This window comes from Leptonychotes weddellii, chromosome 8 (genome assembly GCF_054177405.1).
Source record: "Leptonychotes weddellii isolate Sample4059 chromosome 8, ASM5417740v2, whole genome shotgun sequence".
Taxonomy (NCBI): domain Eukaryota; kingdom Metazoa; phylum Chordata; class Mammalia; order Carnivora; family Phocidae; genus Leptonychotes; species Leptonychotes weddellii.
Window position 1 is genome coordinate 20,005,390 of NC_138376.1, and position 17,155 is coordinate 20,022,544.

The window sequence follows — 17,155 nt, forward strand, 5'->3', positions numbered from 1 at the left end:
GTGGCTATCAAATATTCAACCTTCCTACGAAAAAACAGGAATTCCCAAGTTGAGTTATGAAATAAAACAGAAGGAAAAAACTATGCCACGCCAGGAGGACTGTTTGAGAACAAGATACCCACAAAGGTTGAACACAGGGAGATGGAAAGACATCAGAAGAGAAAAGCAAGCCCGGCTGAATAATGCCCTCGTGGGAACAGAATTCAGGGTAACCAGCGGACGGCTGAAATGCTGGATCGGCCGTAGGACACCCCGTCCTACCCGACACTAACTATCTCCAGCTCACTCTGTTGTAATTTCCTTTTATTACGGGATCATCTCTTCACAGGTGCAGGCAGTGCCCGTGCCGTGGATGAGGCGCGAAGCGTCACTGCCCGAAGTACCAAGGAGGCGTGCAGTCGATGGGCTCTTCCTCCCAGATGGTTTTCAGCCGCTGGGCCCAGGACGCCACCATGGCCTTCCTCTCCTCTTCTGACGCAATCTCGGGAGCAAAACTGATCTGCGGGGCGAGGATTTTAAATCCACAGAAGTGCAGTGCCCCATGCTGCAGCCACAGAGAGAGCAGAGAGCTGATTAGAAGCCGAATCCTTTCTGTGTCATTCAGGTAAACAACTAAAGGGGGGAAATGACCTGAAATAAGCCTTCAAAAAATAAAAGAACAACTTCACTGCTACTAGGTCACCGAAGACAACTGAACTGCCCTGTAACCTTAAGATGCGGGCCCTGACAAGTGAGGTGAAGAACTTCGGGCAACTGGAAACTTCAGATCCTCACTGAAATGCATCTGTAATCTTCACTTCTGACTCAGACAGTAAACCTTATGGTTTTGATTGATTAGGCAAATTATGGTAGATTCATACAATGGATTATTCTAGAACGATGTGACATTATTGCAGCTATAGTGTATGTATATCCACGTATGGTTGTTCAAGATGTGTCCAGCAAAAATAACAAGAAATCTGAAGCAGTATTCGTGGTATACCATTTACGTAAAAACAAAAATAACCCCGATAATAAAAAATATACATATAAAAATAGGTCTGGGCCATAAGGAAATACATCAAATTATTAAAAGCAATTACTTTTAAGGGGGGATTAAGAAGACTTTCTATTTTTATATTTTATACATTCTTTTTTCATAATACATACTTCTGAAAACTGAAAAGAATATATAAAGATTTTTAAAAAACCAGAAAAATTTAAGCTTGGCTCATGACCCCTGTGGCGAGGGAAGTTCAGCCCTGTAAGTTATCACTTTCTCCTGCAGAACATCACTAAATCGAATCACTATTCTTTGAAAGACAACTCTTATTACAAGTATCACTCTCCCCTCTCTGCACTTCTTCCCTTAAAACCCATACCTCTGTCCAGGCTTGCCCTATGAGGGGTCACTGTCTACATCTTTAAAGCAAGCTCACAAACTGTTAAATATGTGATCTCCTCCCTGGACAAATGTCCCTTCATAACAGCCTGGAAGAATGGTTTGCATCTAGGTTTCTGAGTCTCCTGGAAGCTCGGAGCCAGGTTGTGGCCACCTGACCCAGACAGAGCCTGCTTCCTTTGCCCCGACCCCCAGCTCGGTCCCTCAGCAAGGGGTGCACCCCAGCCTGCTTGCATATGCTTTGCCCCCCGCTGTCCCCTTCACAAACGGCCCAGGGGTGCACAGAGGCAGCACGGTGTCTACCTGAGAGAGCAGAGCCAGAGTCCTGGGAATCCGGGGAGGGGTGTGGGCTCTGGGGACGGGGCACAGCCCCTGGCTCCAAGAACCCATCACCTGTGGGAGGTGTCAGACTATCTGGACTGCCGGCCCTGGGGCACCTCTTGCCAGGGTCCTGGGATGTCACAAAGCGCCGCCAGTCGGTGTGGACAGGGCCCCCGGTGCTCGGCACACACGCAGGGCCACCACGGAGCAGACGTCGGCTAACCAGGTTCGGCTTAGCTTCCACGCAACAAACTCAAAGGCTATCGTTATCATAAATATGTGTTTTCCCTATTGGCCCACTTTTTCAGTGCTACGTAAGGCATTTGAAAGGGCAAAACGTTCTAACTTCTTGTATTCAGGTGGAGTCAAAATGGTCTGGGTTTCAGGCTTACATCACATCTTATTTGACACCCAGGGGAGCTGCAGGGGTAGCGGAGGGGGTGGGGGGTGCAGGGGGTACCTGGAGGGGCCACAGGAAGTATCGGAAATCTCCGCTGACTCCGGTTCTTGTGTACATCTCGGCTGTGCCCCCCGTGGTTAACGAGAGGAGGGCCAATTTACTCTGCAGAGGAGCAAACAAATCCATGTGATTCGGGCCCCAAGGTTTAGACCAACCAGGAGGGAGAGTCTGAGGTCAGTCCCTCCAGGGATGGACGTGTGAGAACACTCTCCTCTGGCACGCCCGGCTCCAGGCGGGCAGCCACAGCCGGCGGGGACAGGGGAGGGCCTGGCCCGAGTGAACACGGGGCTCTGGTGCGCCCCGACTTCTGGTAAAGAGCAGGGGGTGGTGCCGGGTGCGGACGGGCGAGGCCCAGGTGCCGACGGCCGTGGCTGCTGTGAGGGCAACCGAGGCAGCGCACGGCCCCTGGCCCAGGACCATTCTCACGGAATGGTGGCCTTACTTCACCATCCACGACGGAACATGTGACTCTATGGTTTCCTTACGTGCACTTACTTTCTGAGGCTTTCAGAATTAAGACATTATTTATTTCAGTAAGGAATGAACTTAGTAAGAAACTCAGAGCTACTGTGACTGTGCACGGTGCACCCACCGGGTTCCATGCAGTGCTCACCCTGCAACACGCGTGTCATATTATCCTGTTTTTCAAGGAGGAACGTGAAGCTGCGAGGTGAAGTGCTGTGAGGCCACGGCTCAATTCTGCATCACAGTGCAGACACCCTCTCCCGAGCCGGAGCTGACACCGTGGGGCCCACTGCAGCCCTCCCGCAACACCAACTCCATGCCCTTCTTGGCCACTTGTGTAGTTTGTGGTGGATGTGTCTATCTCCCTCACCAGACAAGAGCCCCATGACCTCAGAAACTGCTTTTCTTACCCAAGTACAGCACACGGGGCTTTGCACACAGTTGGTGGCTCAATCACTATTTGCTGATAAAAAAGCAAACTACAAATAGGACTTGAGGAGATGCCCCCCACCAGTACACAGGGATCCTTATCCCAGGGTACGTACCTTGAGAAAACCGGAATCGTAGAATCCTGGGATGTCAAAGGCAAAGCCCTGACACAGTACCCTGTCCATCCAGCCCTTCAGGATAGCCGGCATGCCGAACCAGTACAGCGGGAACTGGGGACATAAGACCAGGGAGACGGATGCTGCGGGCTGCCTCAGGTTGCAGATCTGCTGATCCAGAAGGAATCCCACTGTCTTCCTCTTCCCGGGTGCTGGGCAGGCGAGTATAGCCGGGGAGCGGCGCGAGCGGGGACATGCAGTGTGGACAGGGTGATGGTGGGGTGGGGGGGCAGAGCTGACCATGGTCCTGGTTGCTGTTACAGGTGGCTCTGTGTCCCCCAGGGACAGCCCCTTAGGCTGGTCCTTGAGCAGGTGGGGGGTGGTGCTAGGAAGTTCTGCTGGACACTGGCTCAGCGGCAGCAGTCCCTGTGACTGATCCAATCAAGGGGCACAAGAGGAAGGGTGTGGAAAAGATTTTGCCCCTTTCCCGGGGGTGAGTTGCTGCCTTCTGGAAGTCAGACTGAGTTAGTTCTGAGAAGCTCCAGATTCTGACACAAACTAAAGCCTTATCCTCAGATTCTACACACCAGCAGTAAGATCTACCTAAAGTCCACTCTGGTCTCCATAGAAGCCCTAACACTATATCCAGAATCATCGTCAATGATAGGAGATGAACACTGATAATAATCTGTTACCAAAGGCTGAAGGAAGCCCATGTTCCATGTGCTTTTGCTATAAATCTAACACAGGACTTGGCATTGAAATTTAAGCTCCACAACCCACTGCTGTGTGATGCTGGCAAGTTATTTAACGTCTCTGTGCCTCCTCTTCCTGATCTGCCATTAGGGCTAGTACAAGTTACTAGGTCACAGCATCATGGGGAGAATTCCATGACAATACAGTGCTTAGAACAGAGTAAATGCTCAGTGAGTGATGGGGAGCAGTGATCACTACTAAGTAGTAGTGAGGAATGAAGTTCTTATTAGTGTTGAATGAAAAACAATAAGCTTATAATGCAGACCCTCTGAGCAAAGTACCAGGAAAAGAGGGAAGGCAGCGGGAAAAGAGCTGTGAGATGCAGTAGGGAAAAAGAAAGACCATTACAGAAGGAACTGGCCTTGGCTCGCTTTAGCTCTCCAGCTGCAAGAGTGCAGAAGCAAGGAGAATGGACAGCCGGGCTCCATGTGGTCACCTGCCCCAAGGGGCAGGAAGAGAAGATCGAGAGAGCCAAGTATGGTTCTGTTTGGACCATGGACCCAGACTGCTGGCCAGTTTTGATACGGCCCCACTGTCCTGGTGTGGCTATTATTCTGTGACATGACAAAGCACATGGCAAGTGAGCTCTGTGGCACCGTGATCCAGCCACGTGGAATTAGGATGGAAGAACATCTCGCACTCTGATCAGACAGCAGCTCCAGGTTGCCTGGGAAAGAAAGGGATGGTGCCAGGAAGGGTGTCTAGAGGTAGCCTGGGCGGGGCAGAAGAGGAGGGCTGAAGCATTCCCTCCGCCCAAAGGGGTAGGGTTATTTTATGAAGGGTTCGTGAACGTTCCCTTCTGGACACGTTGTTTCACCTGGAAACTGGTTGCATCCTCACCCCTCCCCCACACGTGGGGGTCTTGTTCTCTCACCGTCTCCTTGCCTTCACGCTGTGTTGGAAACTGAGACAATCGGGACCAATCAGATCCATCTTGGCGGTTCCGAATCTAGAGCCCCCAGGCTCTGGTGTGCAGCAAGAGGACAGAGCCGGCATGCAAGGAGCAGCAGAGGAGAATCAGAGGGAGAAGGCAGAGGGGTCTAAGCCTCTGGTTCCATGGTCCCTGAAGCCCAACTAGCCTGTCCTTGGCTTCCAGGAGACCCAAGGGACCAGGGCCCTGAGAATAAATTCCTTTTTTCTAGTTCACTTGGATTTCTGTCAACCCAACAGTTCCCCCAAAGCACGTTTATTTTGCTGCCAGGCTCACAATTCCCTCTGTGGGTACACATGGCTGTCTAGTTGGGGCTAGAGCCCACAGAAGCAGGGTCCTGGGCCAGTTCTCTACCCAGGGAGTCCTGGCCTGGGGCAACTTGTGAATGAGTACACAGAAGGTGGGCTGGGGAGGCAACCAGTGACAGGAAGGAATCAAAAGAAGACTTTCCTCTCTGATCAGGATATTTAGGGCAGGAGTTACATTTGGCCCAAATTCCCCTGATAAACACTCATGTGGACAAATCTGGTTTTCACACAGCCTCTGCCTGTGTGGGGTGGGGATCAGAAGGGAAGGAAGGCAATCCCCCGGACGTGATGCAGATGTTTCTTGGACTGCTGGGCTAATGGGGTATTCCTTACTATTTACTCGGGAGTCAGGATTTTGAATGAATATTGGCTACACAGATCTCCTTACCCAACTAGACATAAATAAGTGTGCAAATGTGCTAACAACATTAACACCATTTCTAGAAGCGTGCGACTCAGTATTTGGAAAGTGCTTGTACATGGAATAAATCTAATTTGTTACAATAATTAGAGGCAAAACAAACCTGAAATATCACTAGATCAGCTTCCTGAACCTTTTTCTGTTCGTCAGTTATGTCACTGGCCAGAGACCTCTTCTTAAAGGCTTCATATACTTCCACCCCATAGTTGAAGAACTCGGGATTAGAGAGAGCACCTGGAGAAGAACAGGCCAAATATTCACGCTCTCACATGCGCATCCACAGCCCATCCTGGCCAATCCCACTAGCATCCCCGTTACCTGGACTCCCTAAAGCAAGTCGCCAGACATTCACTGAGACCCCACCAGGTGTTGGGCCCTGGGGTCAGGCCATGGGAATAAAAAGAGAGGAAGCTACTGTTCTCACCTTCGGAGGGACTCAAAGTCCAGTAAGAGTAGATAAATAACCAAATGATTAACATACAAAACAATAGTTAGGTAGCTCAGTCTGATGTTACGGCCAGATAAGCCTCCTGTCTTACAATCAAGATGCTTGTGGTCTAACTCAGTACAGCAGTGCCCGGCTCTGCTTGTTTGGGTTGGTGATGAGCTTTGTAAACCAGGCTTTGAAGGTGGATTGGGAGTTCACCAGGCCACCTGGAGCCTTGGAGAGAAGAGACAGGACATTCTGGGCGTAAGACACAGAGAAGGCAGGGTGTCCGACAACCGGGCCAGCCCAGGAAAGGGCTACTAGGAGCACCTCCAGGGCAATGGGTGAAAGGCCAGGAGGGCTGCCGGTGATGTGAGTAGAGAGATGGGCCAGGTCTTGTAAGCCTTCTTAAGGAGCTTGAATTTTTCCTGCACATAGTGAGCCATGTGGCATATGCAGGGAAATACATAAATGCCCTGAAGTGGGTGTGGACGAACTCACTGTAGCAGCAGGGATTCAAGAGCAAGCGTGTGGGGGGACGGGCTCAGTCAGGCAGCAGCAGTGGGTGGTGGGAGGAGGGGGATTGGGCTAGAACTTACAGCACTGCCCACGGCAACTAAAACGAAAGAGAAGTTATTTTGATCTACACCTTCCATTGGGATCTTGTCAACCAAAAGGATTCATCAAAGGCATTAATCAGCATTAATAATAGCTTACCATTTATTGAGGACCTCCTACCTATCAGGTGCTATGCTCCATCACACATTACCTCTTCTATCTTTATAGCAACTGGTAAGTATAAGTCCAAGTCTACCGAAGAGGAAAGCGAGACTTTAGAGAGGCTGAGTGACGAGTGCAACACCACAGAGGTCTTGGTAGCAGCAGAGGTGGGAGCAGGTGTGAACCCCACCCCACCACACGGGGTCTGGAGAGGAGCAGACAAACCCCCAGCCGCGTGGAGAGGAACTGAAAGGACAACTGAATCCACAGTCCTTCAACAGACTCATCCACTTCAAAACCAGTGGCTCCTTAACATAAGAGTCTGTTTTCCCAGTCCCTGCTCTGTTCTTTCTTTTTTTTTTTTAAAGATTTTATTTATTTATTTGACAAAGATAGAGAACACAAGTCGGCAGAGCAGCAGGCAGAGTGAGAGGGAGAAACAGGCTCCCCGCTGAGGAAGGAGCCCGACGTGGGGCTCGATCCCAGGACCCTGGGATCATGACCTGAGCCGAAGGCAGCCGCTTAACTGACTGAGCCACCCAGGTGCCCCTGCTCTGTTATTTCTTAAGTGAAAACTGTTGACTGATTTATTAAAATGGAAGAAAGACAAGAAGATACAGGATGTCAGCTGTTACCATCAAAATTAAATATTAAATCTTGGGATTATCATTAACAAAATAAAGCCTTGGCATATAAAAAAAAAAAAACACAATTACAAACAGGAGGAAATTAAAGGTATTAAATACTGGAAAGGCCGAAGTGAAATTATCATTATTTGCAGATGATTTGATTGTCTATCAGGAAAGCCCCAGAGAATCAGCTGAAATCTACTACAAACAGGAAGAAAATCAGGCGTGGCTGGATACACACACACTCGCAGGCACAGAGACAGAGATTCGCCCTCTTCACGGAGAGAAACAAAAACCAATTCACAAGAATTATGCAAGATCTGCATGAAGAAAACTTGTAAAGAGAGCTGCAGGGTTGTAAAGGAAGACATGAGCAAATGAAAAGCCATACCATTCTCCTGGGTAGCATCAGCATAATAAAAGTTCATCTGTAAATTTAATGGAATCTCAATAAAAATATCATCTGGTTACTTTTTGAATCTGGAAAGTTAATTCAAAAGATTTTATAGAAAAGTAAAGTAAAATTAGCTAGAAAAAATAGAAAATAAGGCAAACATGGAGACCTAATACTATCAGATATTCTATCACTTGCCAAAATAATTAAAGCCATGTGGTACTGAATCCATAAGAGATAGAAAAAAAAAAACCAATAGAATACAAAGTATAGAACAGAATCAAATGTACATGGGAATTTAAATCACAGTGAAGGTGGCATGGAACTGGAGGGGATTATGCTAAGCGAAATAAGTCAATCAGAGAAAACAATTATCATATGATTTCACTCATATGTGGAATTTAAGAAACAAAACAGATGAATATAGGAGAAGGCATGGAAAAATAGAATAAGATAAAAACAGAGAGAGGCAAACCATAAGAGACTCTCAATCTTAGGAAACAAACTGAGGGTTGCCAGAGGGGATTGGGGTGGGGGATGGGGTAACTGGGTGATGGACATTAAGGAGGGCACGTGATGTGATGAGCACTGGGTGTTATATACAACTGATGAATCACTCAACTCTACCTCTGAAACTAATAATAAAAAAAAATACTAGGGGAAAAAACTAAAAAACCCCCATCATGTTGTATACCTTAAATATATATAACTTTTGTCAATTATGTCTTAATGCAGCTGGAAAAAAGAGAAAATGCTTCTTACATAAACACAAAGACAGTGCTTACAGTGACAGAAAGGCAAATCAGAACTATACTGGGAGACCATTTCTCACCTGACAGACTGGCAATTATCAAAAATTGGTCATGCAGAGGAAATGAGCACTTGCAAACATGCTGGTGCGAGTGTAAACTGGTCCATTTACTATTTGATATTATCTATGAAAATCAAAACTGCACCTTCCCTCTGACCAGCAATTCCACCTCTAGACTCACCCACATATGTAGGAAAACACGCATGGCCATGATTCCTCCTTGCAGCTGTTTGTAATAGGAAAAGATAAGGAATGATCTGAAATGCCCTTCAGTGGGGGCTACTTGAACTATGACACCTCCACACAATGAATACTTTGGGCAGTAAAAAACAAATGCAATGTGCAAAACATGTAAAATATGCTACCATTTTGAAGCAAAGGAGAGAAAATGGAGAATATGCCCATAATTGCTTTCCATTGCACAGACGTCTCTGGAGGGACACAGAGACAAGTGAGCACCCTGGTGAACTTGCGGGCAGGGACACGGGTGGCTGGGGGACAGGGATGGGAAAAAGACTTGCCATGTGGACTCCTTTGACTTCAGAACTGGGTCTCATGTGCAATGGTGAGTTTTTTCAAAACTTTTTTTCCATTAAAAAACTAGAAAGAAGAACGTTAAAAAACCAGGAGCACTTGGGTGGCTCAGTCGGTTAAGTGTCTGGCTTCAGCTCAGGTCATGATCTCAGGGTCCTGGGATCGAGCCCCTCGTCATTGGGCTCCCTGCTCAGCGGGGAGTCTGCTTCTCCCTCTGCCCTTCACCCTGCTTATGCTCTGTCTCTCTCTCAAGTAAATAAATAAAATCTTTAAAAAAAAAGTAAAAAAAAAAAAAACCCAACCGTTTAGCCCACAACTCACCGATGACATCTTTCTTGGTGGCCCGGGGCTCGAAGTCCATGGCGTACAGGTCTGACACGGTGATGGTGCAGCCCTGTCTGCTGAGCTCCTCCATTGCCACTTTCTTCAAGGAGCCGTTGATAGACCTGGGTTCTTGGTGAGCATAGACAATGAGCACTTTCTTGCCTGTATCAGAAAACAAATGATGTCTCTTGAAAAACAATTCCTCTTTGTCAAAATTCCACGAAGACTAAGATAACAATGAAATGCGTAGGTGCATCATAGGCTCAAGAAATACCAACCTTTGTCATGGGTGACAGTTTTAACGTAACGAACGTTCCTAAGACTCCAGTTATAACATAGCTTACTGCTACCTGAGTTTACTAATGCACAAATGTAAAATGGGGCAAATAAGGATTCCTCAAAAACCACACCACAAATTTCTTGAAAAGCCCAAGCTATCGTGGGTTTTCTCTATCAGAGGTTTCTGCCCCGTTGACGAACATCAAAATTGAAAGCTACCATAACTAATCTCTCCTGCTAACCCTACTTTGGCAGGCATCAGCTACGGACATACAGCTTTGCCTCCTTCTCCTCTAGGCCCACTGAAATGGGACAAGTAAACAAGATCTTGAAAATCAGACCCCTAACCTGGGGGGGAGGCAGGGCCTAGATGGAGCCCCGCTTTGGGTGGCAAGGCTGATGACAAAGAAATTCTGAGTCAGGTCTTACAGGTCCTGGCTGTGCCATTAATACCAACAGCCTCTGAAGCAATATTTCCCTCGTTCTGAAGACTCTGGGAGATCACGTACTGATTTCTTCTGGGAGGCGGCTTTGGTCATCTGCTTAAATTAGCCCTTAGTAATAATGTCTAAGACTGGGCGCCTGGGTGGCTCAGTCGTTAAGTGTCTGCGTTCGGCTCAGGTCATGATCCCAGGGTCCTGGGATGAAGTCCCATATCGGGCTCCCTGCTCCAAGGGATGCCTGCTTCTCCCTCTCCCACTCCCCCTGCTTGTGTTCCTGCTCTTGCTATCTCTCTGTCAAATAAATAAATAAAATCTTAAATAAAAAAAAAATAATGTCTAAGACTAAAATGTTTGAACTCTTGATTTTAATTTTTCATTTTAGGCCCCTAAGGAGGATACCAATGTTAGTTTGAAGCAAACAGTTCTGGGCACTCAACTGGATATAAAGGTTGGATTCCATGGGTTAGGTTAAAGGTTAACGTTTTTAACTTCTCAGACTCACTGGTGACACAGGAAATCTACCAATGGACACAAATGAAACATCTACATCAGTGGTTCTCAGGTGGGGGCAGTGTTGCCTCCCACGGGGACAGCTCAAAATGTCTGGAGACACTCTGGGGTGTCACAGCTAGGAAGAAGGTGTTGCTGGCATCTGGTAGACAGATACCGTAAGTGCTGCTAGACATCCTGCACCAAACAGGACACGCCGCACCAACGGATTACTGGCCCAGGATGTCAGTAGTGCTGAGGTTCAGAGAAGCCCTAGTCTACACCGTACTGTGTAAAATAAGGTTGACTTTATATTCTGAAATGAAAGAATTTTTATGCCATATTGTTGAGAGGAAAAAAAAGTTACAGCATGGGGTGTGTATGTTTGTGTGTGCTTATGGGTGTTTGTGTGTGTGTATATGTTGAGAAAGGACAAGAGTAAAAACTGAGTCGTACTGAATTTTATTTTTTTAAAGATTCTATTTACTTGACAGAGAGAGAGAGAGAAGCACACACAAGCAGGGGGAGCAGCAGAGGGGGAGGGAGAAGCAGACTCCCAGCTGAGCAGGGAGCCCGATGCAGGACTCAATCCCAGGACCCTGAGATCATGACCTGAGCTGAAGGCAGATGCTTAACCAACTGAGCTACCCAGGTGCCCCGAGTCGTACTGAATTTTTTCTTTTTAAGATATTTTTATTTATTTGACAGAGACACAGCAAGAGAGGGAACACAAGCAGGGGGAGTGGGAGAGGGAGAAGCAGGCTCCCCGCGGAGCAGGGAGCCTGATGCAGGGCTCGATCCCAGGACCCTGGGACCATGACTTGAGCCTAAGGCAGACGCTTAAAGACTGAGCCACCCAGGAGCCCCAAGTCGTACTGAATTTTAAACCACAGTTACTCCTGGGGCTCATTCACTCAATAAATGTTTATGGAGCACTACTACAGCCTGGGTATCATTCCAGAGACTACAGGCACAGCAAAACAAGATATGCATGGCTCTCACCTTTTGAGGAACTTATAATCTGGTGAGGTTGAAATGGACAATAAAACAAGTAAGAAAATACAAAATAAGATAATTCCAAATAGTGATTCATGTTAAAAACAAAACAAGTTTTAATACAGTTCGGTGTTGTTTGGGTTTTTATAACATATTTAATTTCTAATTAAAATTTTTATTTAGAAAAGTTTATCTTCCCCATAGGTAACAGTCACCTGCCATGTTCTAAGAAAATGGATTCTTCCCCTCTGACTACTACCAAAGGGAGGGTCTGCTGTTAATCCTCGGCACAGGATTCAGTGTGGTGAGCTGCCGGCTTTCAGCTGTGGTCACTCTCCTCAGGAACGCCAACAATCTGGAAGAGAACACAAACACTTGAGGGAAGGGGGGAGATGTGGTGGTGAGGCCAATGTACCAACTGCAGGCCTCAGGAAGGACATGCAGACATGTCTGAAAAAAAAGCTTTGAGGGGCAAGGAACCACTTGGAGAGTTAAGCCTCAGAACAAATCAGGCAGGTTGCCAAAACCAAGACTTTTTTTTTTTTTTTTTTGAGAGGACTCAGAACCTTCCACGAAGGCAGCCAAAATGAAGAGGTCCTAGAAAATGAGATATGGTAAGAAGCAGGAAACATGCCTCTGTGTCCTTCCTCCCTCTCCCACGTTTCCGTGCTCCCACCCTGCCCCCAATAATCAACACAGCTGAAGAGACAAAGGTCAGGAGTGTTGCTAAGAAATTCATAGTTACCATGTCTACTGCAGTCTGCAAATCCCAGCATGGCTGAGAAGAACAAGACAGACAAGACATACATATGGTGGCCTGCACATAATAAGGCTCTGGAAAAATGTCAGTTTTCCCGAGAAGGCCTCAAAGGCACAAGAGAAGCCTGAATCCTCACTCCTAGCTGGCCAACTCTGAAATTGGCTCCACTCTGGGAGAGACAAGATACCTCTAACAGGGGCGCCTGGGTGGCTCAGCTGGTTAAGCGACTGCCTTCGGCTCAGGTCATGATCCTGGAGTCCCGGGATCGAGTCCCACATCAGGCTCCCTGCTTAGCAGGGAGTCTGCTTCTTCCTCTGACCCTCCCCCCTTTTGTGCTCTCTCTCTCTCAAATAAATAAATAAAATCTTTAAAAAAAAAAAAAAAGATACCTCTAACAAACCTGCTCCCTCTGCCGGAAAAAAAACAGCCCAGAGCCCGTGACTCAGGGTCAGTGTGGAGATGCTGTATGATGCATTTTGTATCCAAATGACAACTTTAACACCTATCAGTGCATCTTTATTGGATAACAAGAAGAACAGAGACAGAAATCAGGCTTATCCATGGCCATGACTGGAATCTGGAGCAGAGCCTGAATTAGCTTCTTCCTGGGCCCTCCATACCTCCAGCTGCCCAGGAGCCCCAGGTAAAGGGCTAAGGTATGCAGAATACTGCCAAGAAGCGAGGGTGGGCTGCAGGGGAATGGGCTCTGGCCCAGGCTGGGTGTCCCAGGGACAGAAAAAAAAAGAGGTTTACATAATTGTGGCTGGAGGTGAGTTGAGGGCAGGCAGGACACTTAAACTGGAGAGGGAGCAAACAGCTCTCGTCAGACAGACAGTTGGAACTCCAAACACCATCATACCTCAAATATGAGTTTAAATCCTGCCCATTTGCTTAAGCTGACTACTGACTGAACAGTTAGGAATCTGCCTCTTTGGCTACCCAACATCCCCTCTTGTTTTTTACGAACAGTCCCTGAATTTATTCAGGTGTCAGTGTGTGCAGCTAATCCCTACATTTCCCAGTCTTCCACTCAGGGGTGATCAAAGAGGTGAAGCAGAAGTCATTACATGCGGCTCCTAGGACATATCCTTAAGGGCTGACCTGCGGAGGGGTTGTGAGGAGGGTGGAGGTACCATTTCAGCCCCTGCCGCTGGCCTTCCTCTGAGCTGCACTGTGGAACGGTAGCTAGGGCTCGGTCAGTCATCTTGTTATCACGGGGGTAGAAGCTCTGGACTAAGGATGGTAGAGCACAAATACAAAAGGAACCTGGATTCCTGATGCTTCCTTGGAGCTGTGAGATGGTTCTGAATTGCCAACCTTCAGACTTCTTTATATGGGAGAGCAACCTCTGAACTGTGGTTAAGCCGTTTGGAGTTGACTCTCCATGAACAGCTGTGAATGGGACACAATTCCAATGTATGCCTTCATTCAGCTGGGTCACCAGCTTGTAGGAGGACTCACCCTCTGGCCAGGTACTGTGCCAGGTGGGGAGGCCACAGTGGTGAACAAGACAGGCTAGAATGGAACTTTATACTCTCGGCCGGGGGCTGGGCAGACAAAACCAGCAGGCAAAGAAGGCAACCGTAACATTCTAGATAGTGGTAAGTACTAACAATAATGCTAATAGTGATAGTGATAAGAAAATAAAGTACCTTTGTGACTAAAATGGCCAGGGGTACATCTGCTATTTTAGATAGGATAGTCCAGGAAAGTATCTCGGGAACAGGGATGTGAATGATATGGACCCAGTCATGCAAAGATCAGAGGTTCAGGCAGAGGCAATGGCAAGTAGGAGGCCTGAGGTAGGAACTGGCCTGGAGTGTGTTCAAGAAAGCCTGTTTGACTGGCCTGTAGTTTAAAAAAAAAAAAAAGAGTTGGATGGTGGGAGATGTGGTCATAGAGGTGAGGTGGGGTCTGTAGGACAAGGGCAAGGATCTTATTCTAAGCCTAACAGAGAGCCATTGGAGCATCTTAAGCAGGAGAATGATAGGATCTGATTACCTTTTATTTTTATTTATTTTTTTTTAAAGATTTTATTTATTTATTCATGAGAGAGAGAGAGAAGCAGAGCGAGAAGCAGGCTCCCAAGGAGCAGGGAGCCCGATGCGGGACTCGATCCCAGGACCCTGAGATCATGACCTGAGCCGAAGGCAGACGCTTAACCATCTGAGCCACCCAGGCGCCCTCTGATTACCTTTTAAAAGGTTATCAGTGTCACTGCAAGCTCAGGGAACACCTTACCCTGAGATTCCATTTTGGTTTGGATAAAATGCTTTAATTTTAATGCCCACGACAAAGCATGTACCATTCCCTGCTGTTCGGCTTGGCCCAGTTTATGGATTTACATCACACACCTGGCCACCTGAGGCATTTGAGTTTGTGACTCCACATCTCGTCCATTCTCCCATTTTTACAGAGTAAGACACAGGCCCAAGAAATGAACTTGTCCAAAATCAGAGAAAAGACTCAAGCCAAGCTCTTTACTAGCTGTCCCCGCCCCCCCGCCCCCCTTCCTTAACACCCTGCTGCACAGCCAAGTTTCCTTTGTTAGGAAGGAGGCACTTGCCTAGCTCAATAAGAAAAAGGAACCACGTGGTGTGTGCAAGTTGATAAAGGGAAATCTCATTTGAAGTGGAGTCAGGACACCCTGTAGAGGGACCTCTCACCCACACACTTTCCCTCACAGCTTACCTCACATTCCTGAACAGGTCATTTTACAACCCCAGCAGGCAGAAGAAAGATTTTTTTTTTTTTTCCTCCTTGCCCAGCAACAGTCCAGTCAGTGAGAAACTATCACAACTCAGCCCACCAGAAACCATCACCACCCTGAACTCTTGCTTTCCTCCAACAGGCTCAACAGACCTTTGTTCAAAGCAGCCCTTCCCAACTTCCTCTTTTTTTTTTTATAATGTTCCTCTGTTCCTCTGTTCTCCAGACTGACCTATGGTTTGCCATAGCCTGCAGGTCCCAAATTGCAATTCCTCTGTTACTCCCGAATACACTCATTTTGCTGGTAAAATAACTGTTTTTTGTTTTTTTTTTAGGTCAACAGGTTGTTAAATTATGTATGTCACACCAAACGGGCTCTGATATTTTTATGCATATTATTTCATCTTAATCAGCACCCAGAAACTATTTTATAATGTTGTCATTCGATTTCTGCGAAAATTAATAAAAGGAAAGGTCATTTGGAGTGGAGTCGGAGGCCAGCAGGAGTAGCTCTTGCATGCTTATGGGGGGGGGTGTCAACTGCAGCCCCCAGAGGAAGTGACAGATGCACTTTGCACCTCCGGTCTGAGCAGGAGGTAGAAAGGTTTCCTCCTGCCCCAGCAACAGCCCAGCCAATGGGAGGCGGTCACACTCAGCCAATGAAAAGCCAGTATACTTGGAACTCTGGCTTTTTTACTCCAATGGACTTTTTGATTATAACAGCCTTCCCAACCTCCCCTCTCCCAGCGTTCCTCCCCTTTCTTCTGGGCACTTACCTATGGCTTTACCTAAGCTTGCCTGTCCCAGATTGCAATTCCCCAAAAAACCGCCCCCCCCTTTTTTTGCTAGTTAAATAACTGTCACTTTTATTTTTAAGGTTAACATTTCCAATACCTCTTTCCATGTAGACAGGCTCTGGAGCCAGTTATTGCAAGAGCTAAATAACATCTCACTATGTATGCATGCCCATTTGTGACCATTTCTCTTACTGGGCACCTAAGGTATTTCTGTTTCCCCCCAACTATAAATAGCACTGCTAGCCGACGTCTCGTTTAATACATATTTCTTTTCATGTGCTTCTTTAGCTAATATTCTCATTAAGACAAAAGGTTTAAGATTATTTTTCTAGGATCTGCTACAGACTGCCACGAGCCAAAACAGGCGGCTCCCTGCGGCCAGCACAGCCCTGGCCGGTGTCCCGCTGGCCTAAATGATGGCAGCCCCTGTCCAAACTGACCCTGGGCTGCCCTGCTTCATTTTTAACACGAGGGTAATCACACCACGGACCTCCTAAGGCAGAGGGCCCATTAAAGGAGACGATTCCGCTAAGCACTTATAACCGGACCTAGCACGCGGTAAGAGGTAAGTACAAACCAGAGTCGAAACGGTGAATGGCCCGCGGTGCGGACAGCAGCGCCCCGGAAAGTGCCCCCGCCCCAAGCCCCCGCACCCCGGCGAGGGAAGGCACTCACCCTGCGGGCAGCCCGGGCCCCGGAGAAGCAGCGGCAGGACTCAGCCCTCCGCCTTCGGAAGCAAACTCCCGGCGTCCGCGCCAGGTTCCGGCCCCCCGGAGCCCCGCACTCTCATTCGTCCGCCGGCCGGAGAGCTGCGACTGCGCTCTGTGCGGCAAGGCCGCGTGCACTGGCGCGGTCTCCGCACGGCCCCCGCAGGTCCCCAGAGCCCAGCCGCTCCCTCTTCCCGGCCCTCTCCCGGCGCCCCGCCCCTCTCCCGGCGCCCCGCCCCGCCCCCACCCGGGCGGTCCTGACCTGTGCCCCGCCCCACGCCTCTGGCGCTGGCCCTGCACTGAACCTGGGTTGCATGTGGCGGGGAGCCCTCCTGTTCTGTGCTTCTTCCCTACTCCAACCCTGGTTAGGTATCCAAGTTAAAAAAAATGCAGGTCCATGGCGTAATACTTAGCAAGAAAAAGGATCGAAAACCCAACAGCCTGTGAGACTCTCCAGAAAATTATGCCGAGTGAAAAAAGCCAATCTCAAGAGGTTCCATGCTGTATGACTTATGTGACATTCTTGAAATGACAAATTATAGAAATGG

General features: G+C 48.0%; 1 protein-coding gene across 4 annotated transcripts; it reads right to left on the reverse strand.

Annotated features, from left to right (window-relative positions):
• Window positions 1–286: 286 nt before the first annotated feature.
• Window positions 287–16,810, reverse strand: NQO2 (N-ribosyldihydronicotinamide:quinone dehydrogenase 2). 4 transcript variants are annotated; one of them, XM_081827759.1, is made up of 8 exons: window positions 16,576–16,810; window positions 11,850–11,989; window positions 9,425–9,589; window positions 5,692–5,822; window positions 4,803–4,877; window positions 3,173–3,286; window positions 2,163–2,264; window positions 287–499 (listed from the first exon to the last, which is right to left on the reverse strand). In XM_081827759.1, the coding sequence occupies exons 2-8, from the start codon at window positions 11,854–11,856 to the stop codon at window positions 368–370; spliced, it is 726 nt and encodes a 241-aa protein (XP_081683885.1). In that variant the 5' UTR covers window positions 11,857–11,989; window positions 16,576–16,810; the 3' UTR covers window positions 287–367. The 4 variants fall into 4 exon arrangements, with proteins under 4 accessions (XP_081683885.1, XP_081683882.1, XP_081683884.1 ...); XM_081827756.1 differs by having other exon boundaries at window positions 287–544; window positions 16,576–16,807; XM_081827758.1 differs by lacking the exon at window positions 4,803–4,877 and having other exon boundaries at window positions 287–544; window positions 3,173–3,340; window positions 16,576–16,807.
• Between the last annotated feature and the right edge of the window lie 345 nt (window positions 16,811–17,155).